The sequence below is a fragment of the Rhipicephalus microplus genome, chromosome 5 (assembly GCF_043290135.1).
Source record: "Rhipicephalus microplus isolate Deutch F79 chromosome 5, USDA_Rmic, whole genome shotgun sequence".
Lineage (NCBI taxonomy): Eukaryota > Metazoa > Arthropoda > Arachnida > Ixodida > Ixodidae > Rhipicephalus > Rhipicephalus microplus.
The window spans coordinates 169,792,606-169,819,677 of NC_134704.1; the positions used below are offsets into that span (position 1 = coordinate 169,792,606).

A 27,072-nucleotide genomic window follows, 5' to 3' on the forward strand; every position below is an offset into this window, starting at 1 on the left:
ACTGACGTATGTTGTGCAACCAATTGCACCTCACGATGACAATCAGTATGTCTGCATCACTGTGAAAAAGAACCACCTCATGTTTACTCTCATAGGCGTTTATATATCGCCGTCAAGTGATCTCTATTCCAGAAGATTAGCGGATATTTCGAGAGTGTGTCCTACACCATGGGTCCTCATAGGTGATTGCAATGCGCACAGTCACGCATGGGGAAGTACGCGGACAAATGCAAGAGGACGCAGGTTAGCAAACATTGCCTACAACTATGGCCTTACTCTCCTGAACGACGGCAGCCCCACTTTTCTTCGAGGGGTGACATACGGCAGCAGTTCGACCTTGCTTTTGTCTCCAACTCCCTCGCGAGATACGTCAAGTGGTTTCCAGATGTTGAGACACGAGGAAGTGATCACATTCCAATTTACCTTAACATCAAAGGCCTGTCTAGTTATGGTCCACGGACGACCATTCGAGAAGTCCAATGGACCAACTCCAAATTTGACATGTAAGATGCTTGCAGTGATGGCCTACGATCTGGGTTAGAGGAAACAATTAAGAGCACAATGCAAAACGCCACTCGCACGGTGACAATATCTTCCACACGAAACGACTTTGATATAGAGTTGGAGCGACTCCGAGCACTGCGACGCCGGGCGGAGCGTCGGTATCGGCGTACAAAATGAATTCACGATCTTAGGGCACCCAGAAGGATGCAAAAGAAGATTCGGCGTCGCATGGATAGATTAGCGTCGGAACGATGGACAACGTTTTGCCAGTCACTAGACCCTCGCAAGCCACTCTCACACATTTGGAAACGGTGCAAGGTCTGCGTCACCCTACGGAACAGCGCTTTCCATTCAAAGCGCTTGCGCTATTTCAAAGGAGGCAAGACATAGATGTCGCAGAAGATTTCTGTGCGCAGATCGCCAACCAAGCCACTGGTCCAGATTCTCCAGTGAGAGGTGACGTCCCCCGTTCCCATGACTACCACATGGACCTCCTTTTTACAATGGAGGAGCTTGAGGCGGCACTAGCTCTCTGCAGGCGTTCAACTTCTTTGGGCCCAGATGGTATTCCGTACCGAGCCTTGTGCAAACTTGGGGAAGGTGCAATGAGAGAACTGTTGAGCCTCTACAACATCTCGTGGCAGGATGGCAATGTTCCTGATGACTAGAAAGCCGCCTGTTACCCATCTTGAAGCAGGGCAAATTCCCACTCGAACTCACCTCATACCACCCAATAGCACTGGCCAGCTGCGTAAGGAAGATAATAGAACGGATGATACTAGGCCGCCTGTGTGGTATCTTGAATAGTACAAGATTTATCTGAATTCAATGGCTGGTTTCCGACGCGACCGATCTTCTATTGACAATGTCGTTGATCCAGTTTCGTAAGTTCAGCACGAAAGATCCCGTAAGCGACTATCTGCAGCTTTGTTTTTAGATGTGAAAGGCGCTTATGATAATGTACTACATGAAGCTATCTTGGGTGCTCTTGCGGTGGTTGGCCTCAATGGTCGAGTTTTTTGGTCGATTTCGAGTTACCTGGCTGCAAGATCATTTTTTGTGTTAATAGAGAATGGCCCAACTACGCGACGCTATACTTCCAGGGGTGTTCTTCAAGGCGGAGTTCTTAGCCCGACGCTATTCAATCTTGCACTAATTGGCCTTGCTGAATACTTGCCAAGCACCATTAAAATCTCAATGTACGCAGACGACATCTGTGTCTGGACATCGGCAGTCACACGTCCTCAGATACGTTCCCGGCTTCAAAAAGCAGCAACTATGATTGCCAACTACTTGTTCAAACAAGACCTCAGCATATCACCAGAAAAATGCGCGCTGGTGGCTTTCACTCGCAAAGCAAAGACCCCTTATGTCATCTCAATCTGCGGGCGACCGATTTCTTACGCCAAAACCCACTGGTTTCTGGGCATCATTATTGATAGGGACCTCTGTTGGAGTCCGCATGTGACCTATATGAAGAAGCGCCTGACCGCTATTTCTCAGCTGTTCAAGTTCCTGGCAGGAAAGACGTGGGGGATGTCAGTAGACGCAATGATGGAGCTCTAAAGGGCCCTGTTTCTCGGTTTTCTCAGATATAGCTCTCCCGCGCTTAACAATACCTGCAAGACCAATGTTCGTGTTTTACAGGCAGTACAAGCCCAAGAGCTGAAAGTGTGCCTCGGTCTGCCCAGATGTACGTAAACAGAAGCAACGATTGCAATTGCTGGTGACTATGCGATATAAACTCACATTGTTGTAGAAGTCCTGAGAACGCACATCCGACACTGCGCACGTGCCCCCGGCCATCACCTTGCACTGTTGCCTTCAGAGAGGCGCCAAGCATCGTTCGCCAAAATTATCGTGAAATACAACGATAAACTTACCTCGGGCTTCACTCATGCATCTAAACCATCCATACCACCTTGGTGTCTTATTCGACCCACAGTGCATCTTAGTGTACCAGGGATCCGGAGGAAATCTGAGTTTTCGTCGCCCGTGCTGAAACAACTGTCTCCCCTTTTGCACGAGAAATATTCAGACAGCATACATGTATACACCGATGGTTCCACGAACCACCAGTGTTCGTCAGGGGCAGTAGTTATCCCAGCAAGAGGTGTTACCATCAGCTTTAGGACTGACCACTCCACGCCATCTACAGCAGCGGAACTAGCTGCTTTGCGCGCTGCACATTGTGTGGTCAATCGAGAACCACCGCAACAATGGTCGATTTTCAGCGACTCAAGGGCTGCCCTACAATCTGTGCTCTCAGCACTGCGTCGCGGCCCGTACGAACAGCTTGTTTTCGAAATTCGATGCCTTCTCCACACCTTACTCGAGAAAGGGCATCATGTGACGCTTCAATGGCTGCCAAGTCACTGCGGCATCATAGGGAACGAACATGCCGATACTGCCGCGCGGGCAGCCCTTGAAGGAACACGAGAAGAAGCCATACCACTTTCGAGGATTGATGCTGCCTGTAATCTTCGACGACTTGCGCGTGAAATCACGTTTTCACTACGGTGCCCACCAAGCATCGATACAAATCGTCAATACCACCTGTCCTCTTTGACGGCTCTCCGCATGCCCACTGGACTCGACCGAAGAGAAGCCACCCTTCTTCATCGCTTATGGCTAGGAGTGGCATTTACAAAATCTTACTCCTTTGTCATAGGAATGGCCGACAACGCTCTCTGCGATGCCTGTCACTGCGAAGAGACGCTACACCACATCCTGTGTGACTGTCCATTGTATGAAATCCAGAGACAGTCACTGGCGTCTGCTTTTGCGCGCATCGACAACAGCCAAATGTCTGTGGACACTATTCTGTCAAGTGCCCGAAAGAAGACCTTGAAACAGAAGGCGACGAAGGCTCTGTTGAAATTCCTACGCGGCACCGACTTGAACAAGCGACTGTAACAGCAATGTCACACACCGCGAAAGACAAGACTGGACTATGACTGAGTGTGCGCGCGTGTGCTGCCGAATGTGCTGTTTCTATCTTCCCTCTCCGCTCTCTTTCATCTCCCCCATCCGTCTCCCGTGCGCAGGGTAGCAAACCGGCTGCCTATAGGCTGGTTAACCTCCTTGCCTTTCTTTTCCCTCTATATTCCTTCTTTGAGTGTGTAGAGTGTGCACAAAATGGAGTAAAATGAGACAAGGACCGGGTTTTTTTGTTTTTTTAAGACTGTGCAGAGCCGTTACCACACTGAGGGATTCTGTATAAATTACTGCTTTTGTATTTGTAATTGTTTGATGTGTTTAGCTGCCACAAGTATCGCGTAAGCTTCCACTGTGCAGATAATTGTGCCTGGATGTAGAGGGCCAGCATCCGAAAAGGATGGGCTGACAGCAGCGTAGGACACAGAGGAGTTAGACTTGGAGGCATCTGTAAAGAACTCAGGACGTGTGTATTTGTGTTGAAGTTCCAGGAAGTGTGTTCGAATATGGGAAATAGGCGCATGTTTTGTAACTTCTAGAGAGGACACATCGCAGTCTATTGTCTGCCATTGCCACGGTGGCGGATATGCTACAGGAGCCATAAAACTGTGTTCAAGTGACACACCAGTTTCCTCAGCTAGACCCTTCAGGAGAACTGAGAAGGGCTGCCTCATCGAAGGCCTGTTTTGAAACAGAATGTATCTAGACAGATCATTAATAGTAGAGTATGAGGGGTGCTTCTTGTCTGCTTTCACCTTAAACTATTTAAAGGACATGTAAGTTCTCTGTAGATGAAGCGACCATTCATTTGACTCAACGTAAAGGCTTTCTACAGGGCTGGTGCGAAAAGCACCCGTAGAAATGCGGATGCCCAAATGGTGCACGGGGTCCAGCATCTTCAAAGCACTTTGAGTTGCAGACTGAAAAAACAACAGCCCCATAATCTAAGCGGGTGCGAGTGAGGCTTCGATACAGATTCATGAGGCATTGGCTATCACTACCCCAAGTTGTACGTGACAACACTTTTATAACATTCATGGCTTTTAAACATTTTGTTTTTAAATACATGATGTGCGGTATGAAGGTCAACTTGTTGTCTAAGATTAAGCCTAAGAATTTATGCTCGGCTTTGACAGACAGACGTTACCCATTCAGTCAAATGTCAGGTTCGGAGTGCATGCCTCTCTTTTGAGCGAACAAGACACACGTGCTTTTTTGTGGGTTAAGTCGAAATCCGTTTTCTTCTGCCCATTTGGAGACCTTGTTTAAGCCCAGCTGAACCTGCCGCTCACACATTGCCAAGTTGCAAGACTTGAAGCCAAGCTGAATGTCGTCGACATATGTACAATAGAACATATTGTGGGGGATGGACAATTGCAAGGAATTCATTTTGATAATAAATAGTGTGCAACTAAGTACACCACCTTGTGGCACGCCTGTTTCCTGGACAAATGTTTGAGAGAGAACACTGCCCACACGGGCACGGAATGTCCGGTTTGACAGGAAACTTTTGATTATGTGAAACATTCTTCCGCGCACACCAAGGTGGGACAGGTCTCTTAGAATTCCAAAACGCCATGTTGGATCATAAGCCTTTTCGATATCGAGGAACACAAAGAGAAAATATTGTTTATGGACAAAGGCGTCTCTGATCTGTGCCTTGATACGAACAAGGTGATCTGTGGTGAATCTACTTTCTCGAAACCCGCACTGAAATGGGTCGAGCAAATTGTTTCTTTCAAGGATATGTACAAGTCGGCAGTTTATCATTTTTTCGAAGACTTTGCACAAGCAGCTTGTAAGTGCAATAGCCCTATAACTTGAAGCTAAAGAAGGGTCCTTGCCCTCTTTCGAAATGGGAATAATAATAGCCTCTTTCCAGGAGGTAGGGATAGTGCCAGAAAACCAGATTGCATTGTACAAAAAAGTAAGGTTTTTCGTGTTTCTGCTGGTAGGTTTTTTAACATTTCATACACCCCAAGGTCAGAACCTGGGGCAGAAGTACTGCAGGAGTTTAGAGATGTTTGGAGCTCAGCTAGACTGAAATCTTGGTTATATGCCTCGTATCTATTCGATTTGTGTTCGAGTTTCTGCTTTTCTATCTTTGCTTTATATCTTTGGAAAGTTTTAGTATAGTGTGACGAGCTAGACACTTGCTCGTAGTGTGCACCAAAGAAGTTCGCCTTATCTTCCAGGCTGTCACCCTGTGTGTTTACGAGTGGGAGTGAGTGTACTTGTCTTCCTACTACCCTACAAACCATGTTCCAGACTTTAGCCTCTTGTGTATATCAATTTATTCCTGATAAAAACTTGTGCCAGCTTTCTCTTCTGGCCTACCGACGCGTTCTCCTGCCTCGAGATTTTATTTTCTTAGAGCTCTAAAGGTTTTCCGCTGTCGGCGAGTTCCGCAGCAGCCGCCATGCCCTGTTCTGTTCCTTTCGCGCATTCTGACAATCAGTGTTCCACCACGGGACGCGTCGTTTGCCGGGCAGTCCAGATGTTTGTGGAATGGACTTGGCTGCTGCGTCGGTAAGAAAACCGTGAAGTACTGCACAGCTTCATCTATGCGTAATCCGAATATGTCAGTCCAACTTAAGTGAGTAATTTTTTGAAATTGTTCCCAGTCGGCTTTGTCTACTAGCCATTTGGGAACATGTGGAGGACATTCATATATTATTGGTGTACTCAAAATTAAAGGAAAATGGTCACTTCCATATGGATTATTTATGACTTTCTACTGAAGTAGTGGTACAAGTGAAGGAGATGCGATACTGAGGTCTGTGGAAGAGTAAGTTTTGTTGGCAAAGTTATAGTATTTTGCCTTTTTCCTGTTCAACAGGCAAGCACCTGATGAAATGAGGAATCGTTCAATGAGATGACCTCATGCATCACAGCGAGAGTCACCCCACAGACCATTATGTGCGTTCAGGTCCTCAAAGACCAGATAAGGTTCGGGTAGTTCGTCCATTAAACACTGGAACTGAAGTTTTTCAAGACGGTGGTTCGGAGGTATGTACAAAGAGCAGACAGTGACAAGTCTGTTTAGAATAACTGCTCGGACAGCCACCGCCTCGAGGGAAGTTTGAAGGGGTAGTTGTGTGCATGCTATACCTTGACAAACTATAACCGCTACACCACCGGATGGTGGCATGGCATCATCTCTATCCATTCGGAAGATTACGTAGTTACGTAAAAAGTTTGTGTTTGTTCGTTTTAAGTGTGTCCCTTGTACACACAGCACTCTTGGATTGTGTTCATGGAGGAGTTCTTGTAAGTCATTGAGGTTTTGAAAAAGGCCTTAGATGCTCCACTGTAATATTTCTGTCTGCATATTTAAACAAGAGAGATGCTGCTGTGAGTACAAAGAGTATCCTGTGTTGGAGTGAGCTCGTTAATTCAGGTGGCAGGACGGTCGTCCGGCTCCGTTATTGTTTTTTTATTTTTCTTGGCGCGCTCCAAGGAGCCGCGTCGCTTTTTTGGAACCAAGGGTACCGTTGTACTCATTGCCTCCTCGGAGGCACTGGGTGCTCGCACATGCGAGCTGGTGGTTCGGATTTTAGGCCTCGCCTAGTGAGGGGAGGCCTTGAGACCAGAGGACCCTGGAGTCTCCGGCCTCAATTCGCTGGGAGGCGGAGTAGACTGAACTACTGCCGCCTTGGGGGCAGGCGCCACAGCCGACGGCTCGCTCTGCGCTGGCCGATGGAGTGGCGGGGGCTGGTGCGGCGTTGCCCCCTGACGCGCCGCATCAGCATATGTAGCGCCATAAAATGGCAACACTCTTCGTCTTGCTTCCTTGAATGGGATATTTTCTTTAATTTTCAATGTGATGATTTTTTTCTTTTTTTTTAAAATGAGCAAGACCGTGAGTATGCGGCATGATTTCCGCCACAGTTCACACAGTATGATGGTTTTTCGCAATTGTCATAATTGTGGCCTGAAACTCCACATTGTGCACAAGTTTGGTCACCACGACAGCTTTGTGAGCCGTGGCCATACTTCTGGCATTTAAAACAACGACGCGGGTTAGGTATGCATGGTCTGATCGACGTCTTCGTGTACCCTGTTTGAACGCTTTCTGGCAGATTACTGGAAGCGAACGTGTGTATCAGGTGTTTCGTTGGTGTTACCTTGTTGTCTCTTCTAATGGTGATTCTTTGTACATTGGTCAAATTCTGACTCTTCCACCCCTCCAGAAGTTCCTCTGCAGTCAAGCCAAGCAAATCAGCATCAAATACTACTCCGCGGGTTGTGTTCATAGATCTGTGTGGCGTTACAGTGATAGAAATGTCACCAAAACTTGAAAGATTCTTTAGCTTTTCAAACTGTTCTTTTTCTCTAACTTCAAGGAGGAGGTCTCCGCTGGCCATTTTGGTAACTTTGTACCCGGCAACAAGAGTTTCTGTGAGACATCTGGCTACTACAAAGGGGGATACAGTTCTAACTTGGTTGCTGCTTATCTCACTATGTATAACATGAAAATGGGGGAAGTTCTCACTTGATCGGTTGAAAAAGCCAAAGTCTTCGGTGCGTACACGCTTTAAGGCGGTACGATCACTTAATAAGGGAAATACTCTATGCATGCCAGTTTAATTTTCTTCAGAAGCGTTGGCGGCCACCCACCACGAAGTCCAACGAGGGGACGCTACAAGTTTGCGGATGCTAAAACCTGCAGACGCCAGCCCGTCAACCCTAGTATAACCCAATGCGTCTAGACCAAGGTAGGCTACTTGCACAGGGTTAACCCTAGCCGCCAGGAAGTTTGGAAGTAGACAGAAGAGAGTAGAAGGCAGGACAGATAAATAGTGAGAGATAAAGACGAAGATGTAGGGAGAGAGAGATAAGAAATTGCGACTGCCGATTTCCCCTGGTTGGGTCATCCCAGGGATGCCGTCTACGTGAAGCCGGGGCCAAAGGGGTGTGCTGCCTCTGCCGGGGGGCCTTAAAGGTCCAATCACCCAGCGTCGGCTCAACCCCCAAGATCCCCTTTTCCCCGGACACGGCAAAGCCACGCACGGCTAGGCGTGGGAGAGAGTAGAAACTACCCCGTTAGTTCGGGTTCGTGGTGTCGCTACACACCAAACGCCTACTTGCGCCGGCGCCCCTGCGGGGATTCGAAGAAATGTATGTGTCAAGAAAAGTGCACTACTGCAGAAACGAAACCACTTTGCTACATGCTTCCTAGCAATCCTGATCACGAATGGTTTACCTAATGAAGGAGACGACCACGTCTGTTCTTCAGCTTCATGACTTGCAGTCGTAGAGACAACAGTCCGTCCTGGCGTCGGCTGTCGAGGAGGGGCGGAAAGCCAATGCAGACGCGAAGCATTTATCCGTATGACTGAACCACCTAGAAGGAAATGTGGCTTCGGGCCTTTTCCTTCTTGCTTTCACGCTTCCTCCGGCAAAGGCACCTCTCACCCATGAATTCAGCCAGTATGAGCACGGTACTCATAAGAGTGAAACACGACACAGACGAAAACAAAGGTAGACTCCTAATATTCAACAATATTTTCGCAAGGCTAGATCTGCCAGCAGCCTGAAACTTCCTGTATACATACATATGTGTTTATTTATAGTAACTCGCATTCACCTTATGCATGCACAATAGAACACAACTCATCTTACACGCGATCCTATGAGATACGTCATTTTCTTTTCCACCAAAACAGTTGCTACTGAACTCTCATGCAAGCTTCCGATATATGCATTATGTTCAGCTTCATTTTCTTCACATGTGAGCTGGACGCACTCAGCTAATAGACTTACCTAGTTAACCATAGTCACTATCAGTAAACGCACTTTTTTTTAGTTTGAATATATGCTGGTCAATCTGACATTTTTGAACACGCCGCCCTGGTCATAGGCGCTCAAGTGGCTGTTGGGGATGTTCTGGGAAGGTCGCTTTCAAATGCAAGTTAACGTGTTGTGTTTGGCTCAAAAGGGAGATTTCTTGAATGCTTTCGTACTTAGTATCGCATGAGGTCTCACAATAAACACGGATCACTTATTCTCGTGACATGAACAGATCAAAAACACGTGCTAACTTGCTTCGAGCCAAAGCTGATTCACGAGAGGTAGTTGGTTCATAGCTAACATTAGCTATGAACGCCCATTGTTTAATAAACACCCATTGTTTGATTGCCTCGATCAATTTTTCAACTCACTTTTCCCGGAAGAAAACGCGGTGTACGCATCGAGCAGTCTTGGCGTTTTCAAACGAGTCACTAGGAAGAAACGCACGCAAGTGATTGTGTGCTTCCTTGTTGTTTGTTGATATATTATTAAGTGAAAGCGACATTTTCCTCGGTGGCTGATGAAGGCTACCTCGGTCGTCATGGCAAACCAGGGAGCCATCAAACACGGTAAAAATGTGAATCTAGGAGGTCGACTGAGGGTTTTCATTTGTTCTTGTTGTGATTTCAGCAAAGTTCTCGTGTGGCGTGTTTATTTATGTATTTATTTATTCACTTAATTAGTTATTCACTTAAATTTTTATTTAGTAATTAATTTATTTATTTATCTATTTGATGCATCTGGAATACCCTCAGATCCGTTGATATCAAAAACCGCAGCCGATGAAAAATATTCTGTACAACCCAAGAACAGGTCACAACAAAGAACAAAATACTCGCGAAAAGTTAAAAAAAGGGCGATATTTTTTTAAACTTTCATTACGAAGAAATTTCTAGTAATCACACTAACAACATTGTAAAAAAATTGCTTAAGTGCCAAATTTCGCATACCAATGAAGATATACACTTGATAATAATAATAATGACGGCGGCCAGTTGAAAAAAATTGAACAACATAAAGTGAAGTTGTACATAGCAATTGTTATTCTTGGTTGAGACAGCATTTACAAAAATGTAATTACGCTCATAGTTTATGCCTCGTACAAGTGACTGCAATCAAGAAGAGGATTCATGAGATGGAATGCTGACTTAGCGATGACAATCAGTGATAGGGTTTACTAGATGTGGAGCTGAAGTGACTTGCGTCGTAGGAAACAGCGACAATTAATCTTAAAAAAAACGAGAACTGCGCTCGAGGTTATCTTATGAGGCTACTGATCGTAATTCTAGATTATTTTCTATAGGTTCATGCTAGCGCTACTTTTGTAGCTTGATAGAAATAATCGTGTGGAGTCGTTTGGAACGACATTTTTTTTAATCTAAAAACGATGAAAAGATAGAGGCATCGCAAGTTGCTCTTCAGGTAGCAGCTAAACGGTGTTTGTGTTTCCCCTGTAACTAATATGCACCCTGGCTTGTCCTAGTTTTTGTCATGCTTCTTCAGGGTTAGGTAAACGCGAAGTAGTTACAACGAAGCAAGTTGGCACACATTTCACACGCAGCCGGACAGCAAATCTCGGAAACAATGAAGTCCCAAGGCAGCTTGGGAATAAGTGCGTAAAGGTGGGTTCTGGCCCGGTAGAGGCTCCTTCAAAGATTAAGGAGGCGTCGACATCCCGAAGTTGGATGCGGAGTTAGAGGTAAAAGAAGTCATGCCAGCCTTTGAGGCTTTAAAAGCTGTCCAGCCGCTGATCGAGAAGAAGAATATAAACAATGCCCTCAAGAGCACGGTTGAAAATAATAGAGTAACTAAGCGATAGTTCCTCAACCATACGTGATGCAATGGCGAAGCCTCGGGAATCGGGGAGTTACCTCGAATGATATGCGACGAGTACAGCGTAGTGAAGGATATTGTATTTAATTTCTGAAACATATTGTTTACGTTTGTAATGAAGATGGCTCCTGTGCATGAGCAGGGAGGCTTGCTTTTTTTCTATTCGTATTGCTGCAATGCAGAAAAACGTATTGCATTTGTTTGTTGAGGCGTTAGAGACAATTAACAAAATTAACAGCGTCTCGAGCGCGCGCCAGTGAATTTCAGCGCACTAGAGGGCACTTGGAACTCGTAATATCCATGGTTTTAGGTTCGCATCTGTGTAGTGAAATAAGTGAATACTATCTCATACAACTGCTCATGATCAAAACTCAACAGAAATAGCTATGACATTCTGCCTTTATCAGTATTCACGCTTTTCGCGACGTTCATCGCACACGGGTGATGCTGCCGTACACCTAACCTGCGGTATGGCTAAATTGAGGTATTGTGGCTGTAGTCGTAGAACATGAACAATCATGACCGAAAATTTGTTCCAAGTGTTAAAAATGATTGTTTTGTGTATATTTTAGAACGCAATGTTTGGTAAGCAGAGATGACTAACCACTTAGCCAATCAGTGCAAATGCCGTTCATATATTCGGTTGCGCTGATCTTTTTCTACTGCGAAAAACGTGTCGGATAGACGTTCTTATCTTAAGAAGCACAACACAAAAACACTTCAAACGTTCGCTACAGTCCGGCGGGTTTTGAGAAGCGTGGAGACATTTATAAACAAGCAAATGCAGACGCATCAAAAATATTACTCATGACATGCGCCAATGTACCATTTTTCGGTGTGATGGGTTGGTTAACGGGTCGCGCTCGCAATGATTAGGGCGTCTATACGTTGAAACTTCGTTTCTCACTTGATCGTTTTTTAACCTTTTTTTCTTTTTTGTCGTAGTACTCCTATTTAACCATTTTTACGATCCAGGCGGGAAATAAAACCGTCACAAACACTTCAAAAGCCCAACTTTGGCCCATGATGTTCTATTTTTTTCGTGTGGTGTGCTGCTACTTTTTTGGGTGGGGTCATGTTGCTTTGCTTCGGGCATTGTTGTCTTACTATGTCGAGAGGGAGTGCTTTGACGCTAATGAATGTTTGCATTTTATTGAGAAGACGAAGATGAAGCTGTCGAAAAACACGCGTGGGCTTTCTGGAAAGAGCACAAAGAAGGAATCGTTTGCCATGGACTGTGTATTAACTGCTATGTGCAAATATTGTATGTATAAGATTGTTCTTTCGTATGCCGTGAAAATTTTACAGTGGTGCCGAAACGCGTCAGGAGTACTCACCGGGACAATACATGCTTCTAGTGCTCATCGTGCACTTTCCAAAAGGAAGACAGCACATCGTGAGGACAGCGGCAGTTTTAGAAGAAAGCCAGACAGGACATCCTGAAGGGACATATGCCACTGCTTTACGACGTGTCAGTACAACAGACCAGTGGAATGAGATGAGCGCGGTTACACATTGTTGAAGCATAAGATAAATCGCTTCAAAGCACTGAAACAGAATTGAGCAGTGTTACGGCAGATGAGTAAGCGTCTCATCAGTGAAGTGAAAGCCATGATGTAAACTGCTGGCAGTGCAAAGATTTTATATTTGAATGAACGGCTACAAAAAAACAACGCAGATTTAGATAAATCTAATGCCGAGCTGGAAGACCTTATTCCAGAAGTTCGCCACCGAGTTTGAAGCTGTGTTGTCCTAACAAGGTGCTACGCTAGTAATGGTGGCAGAGCTGAAGGCTAAGAGTGGAAATTCGGTCAACGCCATCGTTCTACGTCAACCCAGTTTCTACCTGCAAGGTCATCCCAGACGCCCGAGTATTCCGCAAGGCGATGAAGCTTCCCTCGCTCTAGCTGGAGACATTTCATGGACAGCTTTTCACTGCTCTTCTTTTTGGGAGCAGTTTGAGACCTCTTTCGATGGAAAGAGAAACCTGACAAAAGGAAAAAATTTTCAATACCTAAAGACTCTTCTGAAAGGGGCGCAGCCACTACGATTTCTGGTCTGAAAGCGACGGTCGAGTGCTACAACGATACTATCGAGATTCTGAAGAGTCATTTCGGAGATAACCAGCGTATTGTACAAGATCATCTACGCCGAAGGCGAGCACTATGAGCAGCTAATCCATCGGAGGGTATTTACAACCTTCGGAAGCTGTTGCATTATGTGCAGGGTCACATCAGATGTCAGAAAAAATTAAATGCCAGTCCTGCCAGTTATTCAGCTAAGTTGGCGGTTATTTTGTTCAATGCATTGCCAGCAAACATCGTCGTTGGTTATTACTGGAAAGAAGCCAACTTAAGGTTACCGCCGTCTGCAACGGACAATGCAGGTTTTTGACAAAAACAGCATGCTTCATAATACAAAGCCACTGCCAAAAAGGGTTTGCAAAAACACCTGACGTATCTTTGCGGAAAAATAGAAAGCCGCAAAAACGGTGAATTGCGTCATATTCAAGAAAAGAAAAGTGATCGTCCTCCTGAAGAGAAAAGCAACTTGGAGGCCCCTCTACCGCCAGCAGCAGTCTTGCACTCTTTGTCAGAAGCCAAGGATAAACACTATCTGTTTTGTGGGTCTGAAAAGCACGCAACTTGGGTTTGTGATAGCAGTGTTACCTATGAAGAAAAGTTGGGAAAAATTTGCTACCAAGAAGCCAAGTTATCAATGCACCGTAAGAGAATATCTAGCCAAGTACTGCTTCCGAAAATTCAAGTGTGGAACATGCGGAGGTAGACACGTTTCGTCTATGTGCGATTCCAAGAGGAAACTTATGAACAAAGAATACGAAAGCTCCGTAGCAGCAAACACTCTGAGTGTCAGCTCTCGTTCGTACGTGAACTCTGATGTTTAACTGCAAATAGTTAGGGCATGGGTCATGGTGGAAATGCAAAAGGCATATATTCGTACGATGGTGGACAGCGGAAGCCAACGTACAATTATTTGCGAAGACGTGTCTTAGACACTTCGATTGAACGAACTTTTATTGGTTATTCTACAGTTAAATATACTTGGACAGACATCTTCCCTTCCGAGACAACATCATGTCTTTGAATTAAAACTTCGCAGTCAGTATGGCACCCAGGAGCACCTGTTAACCACCACTGAAGTACCGTTCGTCTGCTAGGATGTAGGGCAATTTCCAGTTGACCATGACTTTGTCAGAGACATCGACATCGAAGGCCATCTCCTTGCAGAATGTTGATACTGGGCATGGCTGCAGTTCCGGGAAGCCGATTTCAATCGGTGCTAACCAGCTTGGGCAATTCATGTCGGTAGAGACGATGCGATACGATGGACAAAAAGGTTGGTGACGATGAGTTCTGCTTTCAAATGATGTTGCAAGGACTACATTCTTTCGACAACTATTTAGAATCAGCTCTCAACGTATGCGTCCTGCGACTAAGTACTCCTGCTTACTCTGCTGTTCTGATTATACGGAAGTTCTGGGAATTGAAGATCATCGAGATTATGTCAGCCGAGAACACTCTGACCAAAGAAAAGAATACGGTAAAAAAATATTTGAGCAGCAGGTTACCTTCTAAGGTGGTCGTTATCAAGTCGCGCTTCCATGGAAAAAAATTTGTGGGCAAGTAGATCATAACCGAATGCAAGCAATGAAGCGACATAAGTATCTGGGGAAGAAAATCAAGAACAATCCGGAGATTTCCGAGAGATATGATGCCGCCATCAGGAACTATAAGAATATGGGCCATGCCAAGAGTACCTAATCAAGTCGAAGAGCAATCATCTCGGATTTACTACATGCCGCATCACGTAGTTGTGCGAAGTGAGCCCATGACAACTCGGGTAAGAGTAGTTTTTGACGCATCTTCACACAATCCTGATTCCTCACCCCTCAGTGCGCACCTCGATATGGGGCCAAAGATGCTAGTCGACTTGGTAGCTCTTTGGCTTCAACTGTGTTACTCTGACAGCCTACATAGAGAAAATCTTTCTCTAGATTAGCGTAAAAATTAAAGACGCACTGAGATTTTTATAGACAAAGAAAACACCATCTTAGAGTAAGGGTGACCTTGAAGTAGATGAATGAGGCATGAGAAGGGCTTCCTTTGGCACCGTATAAGGTCCATTTCTGCTCAACGCCACATTACATCACTTGAAGGCTGCGAATGGTTCATGCGAAGAAACGGCTAGGTGGCTTTCAGCAACACTTTACGTTGACGACTTTCTTATGGAATTTAAAGATGGTGATTCAGCATAAAGAATATACTAAGACACAAACGCCAATATAGGACAGGTGGGAATGTATTTGATAAAAAGGTCATCGAATTGCGAACTACTGAAAGGTCTAATTAGTACTGGCTCATTAGTAAGCGTCATTAGCAAGGTCTCATTAGTAGGTGCAGGAGCTATCAAGGTATCTAGGCTCTTGTGGAATCCTCTGACAAACCAGATGACACTAGCGGCAAAATGAGCGTTAGGCCTATCGAAGAAAGCGCAAGGACCTCGTAAAAGATATGTGTGGCAAGCAGTTTCAATTATATTTGATCCACTAAAAACAGTTGCACCTTTTAGCATTCAGGCCGAAACAATGTTTCAGGAGCTGTTGCAAAAAAAACAGATTAAGAGGAAGATTTTCCTTGGGACATTGATGTCGATTGGAAGAAATGGTGCTAAAATCTGCAGCACGTTCCTTCTACGAATGTTGCGCGTTGGATGAAAACTTTGCTAACAATTAAGTCATTCCATGCAACTTCACATAATTTGTGATGCTAGTAAGAAGACGTATAGATTTTGAGTGTATTTAAAATTCCTTGATCAGGAGAATGCCGCTAATGGTCACCTCGTTAGGGTGAAGTCGGGAGTGGCACCACTGCAGAAAGTGACTTTGTCGAGACTGAAATTACTTGGTGTTTTGCTTAGAGCAAGACCAGGGAACCTTCAGTAGAATATTTCTAACATCTGCCGGTTGGAAACATTCTTTTCAACAGATTCAGGGTTGAACTACACTGAATAAAAATATTGGCAAAGAAACGGAAAGATTTTATCGAAAATTGAGTGAATAAATTTCAAGCAAGTCCTGTGAACGACCAGTGAAGACACTGCCCAGGTATAAATAATCCAGCTGTGAACCTCACTTGGGGGGTAGCATTGCAACTTTTCAAGACAAACACACTTTGGTCGATAGGACCACTGGGGTTAACAGGAAAAGAGGATAGAAGGCGCAAAAACAGTCTTTAAGAATCTTTCACTGAATATGTATCCATAAATGAAGCTAAATTCATTGTGCAATACCACCTCTTGAAACGTATTTGCCTATCTTGTATCTTCAACATCTGATCTATACAGACTACGTGATGTTGTCTGTAAAGTTGCAAGGATTGAAGTATCAGAGGTCAAGCGCACCTCGTGGCCAAAAAAAAGCTTTCAAAAAATATCTAAAGCGTAGTAGAAAAATTGCTCTGGAAAAAACACAATTTGGCCTAGGAACCGGCCTTCATAGTAGTGATCCCGACAATCGAGGACGGCCGGTGCCATGCCCGAACTCTAAGTCTTTTCCGGAATGACTTTTCCTACATGCTTGATATACTGTTTTCAACCTAATATCATCATCATCATCATCATCATCATAAGCCTGACTACGTCCACTGCAGGACAAAGGCCTCTCCCATGTTCCGCCAGTTAACCCGGTCTTGTGCTTGCTGCTGCCAATTTATACCCGCAAAGTTCTTAATCTTATCTTCCCACCTAGCCTTCTGTCTCCCCCTAACCCGCTTCCTTTCTCTGGGAATCCAGTTAGTTACCTTTAATGACCAGCGGTTATCCTGTCTACGCACTACATGCCCGGGCCATGTCAATTTTCTCTTCTTTATTTCAACTATGATACCCTTAACCCCTGTTTCTCCCCTAGTCCACTCTGCTCTCTTCTTGTCTCTTAAGGTTACACCTACCATTTTTCTTTCCATTGCTCGCTGCGTCGTCCTCAATTTAAGCTGAACCCTCTTTGTAAGTCTCCAGGTTTCTGCTCCGTAGCTAAGTACTGGCAAGATACAGCTGTTATATAACTTCCTCTTGAAGGATAGTGGCAATCTACCTGTCATATTTGAGAGTACTTGCCGATTGTGCTCCACCCCATTCGAAATCTTCTAGTTACTTCAATCTCGTGGTTAGGCTCTGCGGTTATTACCTGCCCTAAGTAGACATTGTCTTTTACAACTTCAAGTGCACTATTACCTATCTCGAAGCGCTGCTTCTGTCCAAGGTTGTTGTACACTACTTTCGTTTTCTGCAGATTAATTTTAGGACCACCTTCCCGCTCTCCTTGTGTAACTCCGTAATCATGAGTTGCTATTCGTCCCTTGAGTTACCCAGCAATGCAATGTCATCGGCGAAGCGCAAGTTACTAAGGTATTCTCTATTAACTCTTATTCCTAACTGTTCCCATTCTAGGCTTCTGAAAACCTCCTGTAAGCACGCGGCAAATAGCATTGGGGAGATTGTGTTCCCCTGCCTTACACCTTTCTTGATTGGTATTCTGTTGCTTTCTTTATGAAGCACTATGGTAGCAGTTGATCCCCTGTAGATTTCTTCCAGAATGTTTATTTATACTTCATCTACGCCCTGATGCCGCAGTGTCTGCATGACGGCTGATATTTCTACTGAATCAAACGCCTTCTCGTAATATATGAAGGCTATGTATAGTGGTTGGTTATACTCTGGGCATTTCTCTATTACCTGATTGATAGTATGAATGTGGTCAATTGTGGAGTAGCCTGTTCGAAATCCTGCTTGTTCCCTTGGTTGATTGAATTCCAATGTTTCTTTACTCTGTTAGCAATTACCTTTACAGAGAGCAAGCTGATCGGTCTGTAATTCTTCAAGTCCTTGTCATCTCCTTTCTAATGTATTAGGATGATGTTAGCGTTCTTCCAAGACTCTGGTACACTTCCCGTCAGGAGACACCTCGTAAACAGGGTGGCTAGTCTTTCTAACAGAATCTGTCCTCCATCTTTCAGCAGGTATGATGTTACCTGATCCTCACCAGCAGCTTTGCCTCTCTCCAAAGCTTTTCTGACTTCTATCATTACTGGTGGGTTGTCATCTGGGTTACTGCTAGTTCTTATAGTATTAAGGTCGTGGTTGTCTCGGTTAATGTACATATCTCTGTAAAACTCCTCCGCTATTTTAACTATCCTATCCATATTGATAGTTATCGTGCCTTCTTTGTCCCTTAGTGCATACATCCGACTTTTTCCTGTCCCAAGTTTCCTATTCACTGCTTTGACGCTTCCTCCGTTTTTCAGAGCGTGTTCAATTCTCTCCATGTTATACCTTCTTACATCGCATACTTTACGTCTATTAATCAACTTCGAAAGCTCTGCCATTTCTATTTTGTCTGTTGTACTTGACACTTTCATGATTTGACGCTTCTTAATTAGGTTCTTCGTTTCCTGGGAAAGCTTGCCAGTATCCTGTCTAACTACCCTGCCTCCACCTTCCACTGCACACTCCGTAATGATACTCGTCAGATTATCATTCATTGTATCTACGCTAAGGTTGGTTTCCTCACTAAGAGCCGAGTACCTGTTCTGCAGCGACACTCTGAATTCCTGTACTTTCCCTCTCAGTGCTAGCTCATTGATTGGCTTCTTGCGTATCAGTTGCTGTCGTTCCTTCTTCAAGTCTAGGCGAATTCGAGACCATACCATTTTATGGTCACTGCATCGTACCTTGCCAACCACTTCCACATCCTGCACGATTCCTGGATGTGCAGTCATTATAAAGTCTATTTCGTTCTTATTTTCGCCATTACGGCTCCTCCATGTCCACTTGCGGTTTTCTCGTTTGCGGATGAAGGTATTCAAAATCCGCAAATTACTTCGTTCTGCGAATTCTACTATACTCCGCTTCAAACATCATACGCAACGCTGTCAAAGCTAGCGCTCTTGTTTGCGCTGTGTACTGCCGCGACCAAAAAGTAGTGCGTCGCTTGGGGTGGTCGAGAATCACTAAATGCTTCTCGGGAAACTTCTAAGCATACATATTTGTCATCAGGTTAAAAAACAAACGCCTGTGTTGTTGGATAAACAATCCAAATATGCGAGTTGGTAATTTATGTTTGTCGCTTTCGTATCAGGTTTGCGCTCTCCGCGCGTCCCGCGCCGCCGTTTTTTTTTACTTGTTGTGGCAGCTTCAAAAAAATGGCGTCCAGCTCGGCGTCCTCGACCACCTCTCCTGCGCGAATTTTTTTGAAGCTTCGCACATCAAAGCTGTCAAAGCACGCCAAGCAAGTAATTGAAAATGTGTACGCCCGTACCAGGATGCGTTTCCCGGAGAAATCTGTGCGGGAAGTGCTGAGTGTTGTGAGCGAGGACACTGGAATATCTCCCCGTACCGTGGCGAAATCGAAGGCGGAGCGTCTGCGTGGGCCTTTGGTGTCACCGAAAAAACGAGCTCGCGAGGTGAAGATTTCGAGCTCGCGAACCGTCAAACATGACAGCTTGACAATCCATGCCATCCGTCTGAAAGTGCACAGCATGTACGCCAAGAGGGAGATCCCAACACTGGACAGTGTGATAAGGGCTGTCAACGAAGACGACGACTTGCCGAACTTCACGAAAACCACCTTGTGGAGGCTAATGAAGGACATCGGCTTCACCTTTGCTAAGAGAAAACGGAATCTTGCGCTAATCGAGCACAGTGACATCATTGCCTGGGGTCGCAGGTAGTTGCGGGCGATCAAGAAATTCCGAGGACAGGGCAGGTGGGAACCGTTATTTTCATATTTCCTTACGCAGCACATGTAGATTGCCTTGATATAACACTTGATGTTAGCATTGCAACTTTATAATCGTAATGGAGAGTATTACATCTGAATTACAACCTGGAAAAAGGAAAACGGTTAAGCAAGGTAATTGCTTGCAGGTCGCATTTCACGACTTTTCTTTTGTTGGGTGAAGTATCCGCCTCAATCGGTGAGAGTTATTCGCTAAATTTCCGCTGTTTGGTGCGGTAAGCGCTCATTCGCATGAAAGATGCGAGTTATTGGCAGTATTGTTGGGAATTTTGGTGTCTATTTTTGTTTCCATTCGTGCAAAATGATAGCGACGGCCAATGAATTCTTACCGAATACCGCATGTGTGACATGTGAACTTGTCATGAATCAGAACTGACAGCCAAATGCCACCTACGTGCCAAATTAAAGCCCGACTAAAGAAAGCACTGACGCCGACCATTTTTTCCTCGATTGACGCTAAGCGGCTGTTTACGAAAGAGCAGTCAGCATATGAGTGGGTAACAAAGAAAATAGAATATGCATATGAATGCTTTTTGTACTTTTTGCTCAAGTTGTCCTTTGCAGTATTTTCGACTATGGTCATGCCAAGACTCAAGCTGCTGCTGTGGGTATGTTTACTTGTGTGCGCTAACTCGTGCGCTCGTTCATTTTGCTTTGTACAGGTGCATCATCTACTTGGATGAAACATGGGTCAACGCAGGGCACACGAAGGAGTACGTTTGGCAGGACACGACTGTGAAGTCATCGCAAGATGCCTTCCTCACAGGTCTGACGACAGGATTAGCTGCACCCTCGGGCAAAGGGGCCCGTTTGATCCTCGTACATGCTGGCAGCAGTGCAACTGGCTTCATCGAAGGAGCTGCTGACTACTTCCGAGCAAAAAATGGGGGCAGCGCTGACTACCACTCTGAGATGGACGGCAGATACTTTGAGGAGTGGTACACCGACAAGCTTTTGCCAATCATTCCAGCTAATAGCGTTATTGTCATGGACAATGCGCCATACCACAGCGTAGCTCTTGAGAAAGCACCTACCAAGTTGACGCGCAAAGCTGATATTCAGCTTTGGCTCACAAAGAAAGGTGTTCCGTGGTCAGAGGACATGGTGAGAGCTGAACTGCTGGAACTTTCCCAAAAGGTCAACACACCCAGTATTGTGTACCGCATCGACACTCTGGCGGCTACCCACGGCCATGAAGTGCTTCGTGTACCACCATACCACTGCGAGTTTAACCCAATCGAGCTTGTTTGGAGCCAGGTAAAGGAGTACATCGCTGCAAGGAATACGGGTTTCACTTTGGCTGAAGTAGAGAAGCTTCTGCCAAAAGCACTGGCATCTGTAAAACAGGAAATGTGGCAAAACTGCTGCGCTCATGTTGAGCAAGTTGAAGCTGAATCATGGGAACGGGACATGATTGTGGATAGTGAAATCGAACCACTTCTCTTCTGCATTTGTGATTCGTGCAACTCCTCCTCTGATGAGTCGGGTGCTCAGATCAGTGATGACGAGTTGAGTGGCATTCAAGAACTTTGCTGACTTTCGAGGAATGTGCGGCCTGTCAATGGTGGCTTTGTTCACGAGGGTCGACTGGTTGAGCTGGATTGCGGACACCTTTCTAGCGAACCTGCTCGTGCTGCTTCATGCTGAGCTCATTCCCCAAGAAGGCTGTGTTATTATGACAAAGCAAAGAGTGCTTCCTCATTGTGTGATTTTGTGTGTTGGGTTTAACCTCACCAAGTGACCCGGGCTATGAAGGACACTGCACTGTACTGCTCCCTAGTACTTACCTTATTTATGTTTTGTTGTGAAGTTCAAACGTTCGGAATGGTCACATGACTTCTGTAAAAACTTGGTATAAAAAAGGAAAAAAAAAGAAGATGTCGGAACCCACCACGACATCGGCCAGAGGTGCTCTTCTGTAAATAAAGTTTGCGTTTTTTAAACCACAAATGTCTTCATCCGTTTGGAATATTGGTTCATCGCACGCAGTGAGTATTGCCCCTGGATGCATGTATGTATGGAACAAATCTCCAACTTTTTGAACCAGTACAATTTTCGGGCACTGAATTACCCTATACCATAAAGATTTTCTCAACCGAGAAAAACAGGCCATATCCAGGTTTTTATAAAAAAACGATTAACGCATAAATTAAAGTTTAGTGTTTCTGCCGAATAACAGCCTAGCTGAAACTCTGTTTTGAACGATAAAAAAGGAACTCTTACTTGCGGGAAGGAGGATGGGTTGGAATTATACAGAAGAAATAAATCGCGCATAACAATTCACAAAAATGTCGCATATATTAAGACAGTAAACGGGCGAATACAAAGTCTAGGAAATGTTTTTTGCGTGTGTGTGCCAAAATCACTATTCCGAGCTACACAAATTTGCTTTCTTGCCTTTTCCCTGAATAACATATCATTCGTTACTCGCACGAAGTGCGTCGGGATACCGCACAGTGCAGTGGAAGGTCGATTCCGCACTGTTTTGCTAAAACTGAAAAGGTTTCTCTGCCGGCAGCCCGCAATAATCAATAACATGCTGAGTGTTTAAAGAGTGGCACAGAAAAGTGGATCATCGGGGCAATGACGAAAACGAAAATTGAAGGTGAGCACCTGTCGTTAACCCAGCCTCATTGGAGCTGCTGTGCTACCTAATCAATGAATTAACGTCATCTTAAACGCAGTACTCGCTCACATCAACGAGGTAAACCGACAATGTGGTATAATCACGACAAAATTGCCATGCTGGTGAAACCTCGGTGCCAGCTCAGCAGGTTCCCGCCCTCACAAGGGAACACGGTATGCTACAAATGAATAGATACGTGCAGTTCACTTCCACGTGCAAGTAGGTTGAAGTTACTGAAAAAAACAAGATTTCGAATTGAACTCGCAAAAATTATAAAAAATGGCACCACGTGGATTTGAACTCATGCACTTTAAGACTACGGTGAACTCTCCGGAGCGACGCGTCAGACCACTCGGCTACGAAACCGCGCGGAGCAACACCTCGTGTTTTCTTTACGGACTACTTGCCTAGCCTTCACAGCGTTGCACCTGATGTATGAAACGGAGTATAGTAGCTCTCCTCTGGCGTTTCTAGTACCGATGCCATAATCTCCTACCGCCTGGTCGCCAGCCTACTTTTTCCCTACCTTTGCATTAAAGTCGCCCATCACTATACATACAGTGCTTTTACCTTACTCATTGCCGATTCCACGTCTTCATAGGAGCTTTCAACTGAAGCATGATCATGGCTGGATGTAGGCGCGTAAGGCTGTACTTTCTTCATCTTGTATCTTTTATTCAGTTTAATTACAATACCTACCACACTTTCATTATTGCTATAGTATTCCTCTATGTTGCCAGCTAAGTTTCTGTGAATTAGGAACCCCACTACCAGTTCTCTTTTGTCTGCCAAGCCCCGATAGCAAAGGACGTGCCCATCCTGTAGCACAGTATAAGCCTCATCTGTCCTCCTAACCCCACTGAGCCCTATTATATCCCATTTACCACCCTCTAGCTCCTCAATTAGTACAACTAGACTTCCCTCACTAGATAAGGTTCTAGCGTTAATTGTTGCCAGGTTCAGGTTCCAATGGCGGCCTGTCCGGATCCAGAGATTCTTAGCACCCTCTGCTGCGTTGCAGATCTGACCGCCGCCGTGGTCAGTTGCTTCGCAGCTGCTGAGGACTGAGGGCCGTGAGTTATTTGACGTATGCATGTGGGAGGTAGTGGCCAGATACTGCACCAGGGTGCCCAATCCTTCTCTGGTGAGGGAGTGCGTTCCCGGCGGTGGTTACCGGTGAGGCCGCACCCCACGCCTCTTAATGCAGTTCCATCAACACGCGGATTTTTTTTCTTTAATCCGGTTGGGAGCTGCCCGGCACCGGGATTTGAACCACGGACCTCTTGCATGCGAGGCGGATGCTCTAACCACTACGCCATCGCCCCACCCGGATTGTTATGTTCTAAATGTAGGTTTCAGCGGCGTATCAGTCAAGTTTGTGGTTATTTCTATAAAAATGTTTTAATAAAATGAGATTTCTGCTGAATATCCCCTTAATTAAGGGCCTAGAGAGTACGGAGTTGGGCCTCCGATTAGCCTATGGGGGGGTGTTTATTAATATATTAAGCGGACAAAATTTAAATTTGTTTGTGAGGTGATGTTACCAAATTAACCTTTTTAGTGATTAGGCTTAATTTTGGTCACGAAATAATTGCGGTACTATTTATTTATTTTCAATACTGCCAGTCTCATTCCGAGACCATAGCAGGTGGGCGTAAAGATTGTACATGCCGGTGGTACATTAACAGCGCAGAAAACAGAAACAGGAATGTAGTGAAATGACAGTCATCACAAAGTATAAGAGCGAAAAATATACGAAATGTTTACATCTGCAAAGACAAAGAGACCTGCACCAAAAAGAAGAGAAATTTCGCATGAAGTGCAGTGGTACACTGGCAAACAAATAGCAAACTTCCAAACACTCCAGTTAACGCTTGTACACTCCACTAATACGCTTTCTCTGGTGGCGCAATGCTTCTGGTAATGCGAGTATTGCCGCATTAAGAGAACATATTTTCTAATTTTAGTGCAAAGTCGGATACCGATTTCGCACTAGTTATGGAGGAATCCAAACAGTTCCATTTTCTTATGGCAAGTGGAAAAAAGGAGTGCTTGAACGTGTCATTGCGGTAAGAGTACTCTTTCAGTGTGTGTGAATGTTTGTGCCTAATAACGCGGGAGTCTGACGGACGGATGTACACTGAAGGGCCAATTTTATAATGGTGGTGAAGTAGCTGAAAAATAAATTTAGAGCGCGCTTGTTTTGGTCGAATCGCAAGTGTTTGGAGGCCAGAGCTTGCTAACATATTTGTAGGAGAATCAGTGCGCTTATATTTGTTGCAGATGAATCTTGCTGCCTTCTTCGGTACATTTTCTAGCTTTTGAATGTTAGTGACTGTATAAGAAAACCATACTGTATTAGCATATTCTAATACAGGTCTTACGTAAGTAGTATAGGCTAAAAGCTTGGTTGAGTGAGGGGCCAACCGAAGGCATTTGCCAAGATAAAAGAGCTTGCGCAGAACAACCGAAGTAATGTTAGAAATGTGCGCATCCCATCTGAGTCTTGGCGTTATCGTGACGCCTAAATATTTGTGCGCATTCACTTTTTCAAGCCTGGTGCCTTTAATGCTGTATTCATACTGGATAGCTTCTTTTTTTCGGGTTATCGTCATGCACACTGTTTTTTTTTGGAGTTAATCGACATTTGCCACATTACTATTACTTCTGTCCTGATGAAATCTGAGCGGCAACAGGTCTACAACTAGGGCTTTGCATTGTATGAGTTAGAAGTTTCCCGGTAGGTTATAAGCAAAGTTAAAAGCGATCGTAAGAAAAAAAACGTGGTTCAAGACTTTGATCTGACGGGCGTACGTTTCTCCCGAGCAGTGAGCCACTCTCCTCCTCTGAGCGAGGGTGAGAGAAGGCGCGGGCGCCACACGTTTATTTGCGGTTCTCGTTATATTCTTTCCAAGTCTGTATCTTCCGGTCACCTTGAGCTATCAAAACTATTTTTACACGGAAAAAACCAAACTGTTGTGTTCTAAAAGAACTTATTAGCTATTTTTGGTGGCGTTTGTAGCTCCTTTTGAAAATTTGTTTTAATGAAATGAGCTTTTTGCTGATTACCACCTTAATTAAGGGCCTACAGTGTACGAAATTGGGCCTCCTGGTAGCCTATGGGGGGAAATTTATTATTATATTAGGCGGACAAATTTAAATGCGTTTGTGAGGTGATATTACCAATTTATCCTTTTCAGTGATTAGGCTTAATTTAATTGCTGAATAACTCTGGAACTATTGAACCTAGCCTGATAAAACTTCAGTAGCGTCAGGTCTACCTTAAGGACTTTCAAATTTATAAGTAAGAAGTTTCCCGGTAGAATATTAACGAAGCCACAAGCAATCGTAAAAAACACGTGGTCCGACTGTTGCTGTTTTCACAGATTCACACTGTTTCCGCTCCTAAAATATAAAATTTTCTTTTGTAATAGCAGTATTTGTAGCGGTTGAACTCCTTGTATCTTCACGAACAAATAGACACCACTCTGACCCTCCTAGAACGAAAATTGCTAAAGTTATAGGTAGATATGTGCAGAGCTCACTTACCCGTGCTGCTGACGCGGCCGCTCTCCAACATGCCTATCTGAACTTTATATATATATATACATATATATATATATATATATATATATATATATATATATATATATATATATATATATATATATATATATATTTAAAAAGTTGTGTGTGTGCGTGTCTCTGTCTGTCTATACTAGAGGAGAAAAGTTACGCGGACTCAGAGAGAACAAAGAATAAGGAATAAAGCTTTTGTTGGTTTTCACTACTGTAGCGACGCCTCCGGACTTAGTAACGTGTTGCACGTCTATTGGCTTATCGCCAAGAACGACTCTGCTTGCGCTGAAAGTTGGTGTCTGGCCTCGACTACCGTCATTACGCATACTCGCTGAGCGGGGATAAGAAACACGTTCCTGAATTGGTGGTGGTGCGGGGTATCACGCATCACGAGAAAGGACTCACGTTGGCGCTGTGTTTGCGTCGGTGCAGAAGGCCGCCGCTTATGGTGAAACGCTGAGTTCGACGGCTCAAGGCGTGAGTTGATGGTGTTGCGTGATGATCACAGTGCAAGCCGTTCAGACTGGCAATCCATTGATCGTTGCGTTGTTAGTTAGCAATGAACCCAACAACGATAAAAGAAATATAATGCTTCACACGGTTGCGTACGGGAACACGATCATTGGTGATAAAATATGTGGATGGCCACGTGGCTAGCCAGTGCGGCAACTGTGGATGCGTGCCATACTTTATAGCACTTGCATTTTATATTGCGATAAGAATTATTAACAAGACTGAGAACTAGAGCTGCTCGATGGTGTGTCGGGAAGTGTTAAATGAGCGATGACTGGCATGACACCTAGGATTCTCGTCTGTTTTTTTTTTCATTCTTTCATCTGTTTACCGGACCTTGATGTTCTACTTTGTGGCTTTCTTGAAGTAAGTTTATTTGGGTGAGTGATGAAATATGCATGCAAGGTGGTGAGGATCGACGAAACGTTCAACCCTGATGTGATGAATAGTAATAGCTTGCTATCGGCAGCCAGTA

At 44.7% G+C, this 27,072-nt stretch overlaps 2 protein-coding genes across 2 annotated transcripts in view; one reads left to right on the plus strand and one right to left on the minus strand.

Moving 5' to 3' along the window:
• Nucleotides 1-26,069, minus strand: part of LOC119174126 (sulfotransferase 1C2A) — a 73,634-nt gene extending 47,565 nt beyond the window's left edge. Inside the window, exon 1 of the mRNA XM_075896192.1 lies at nt 26,055-26,069. The gene's annotated coding sequence lies outside the window, so the exon portion shown is untranslated. The remainder of the gene's footprint in view (nt 1-26,054) is intronic.
• On the plus strand, nt 19,404-21,415 carry LOC142817598 (uncharacterized). The gene is made up of 2 exons (XM_075894655.1): nt 19,404-19,807; nt 20,542-21,415. Exons 1-2 carry the CDS (start codon nt 19,404-19,406, stop codon nt 21,413-21,415), a joined length of 1,278 nt encoding a protein of 425 aa, XP_075750770.1.
• Nucleotides 26,070-27,072: the final 1,003 nt, after the last annotated feature.

Bases quoted from the DNA above. Each gene is read 5' to 3' on its own strand.
- LOC142817598 (XM_075894655.1), top strand. From the start codon at position 19,404: ATGCGTTTCCCGGAGAAATCTGTGCGGGAAGTGCTGAGTGTTGTGAGC. The intron at 19,808-20,541 runs GTAGTTGCGGGC...TGCTTTGTACAG, and splicing joins ATCATTGCCTGGGGTCGCAG to GTGCATCATCTACTTGGATG.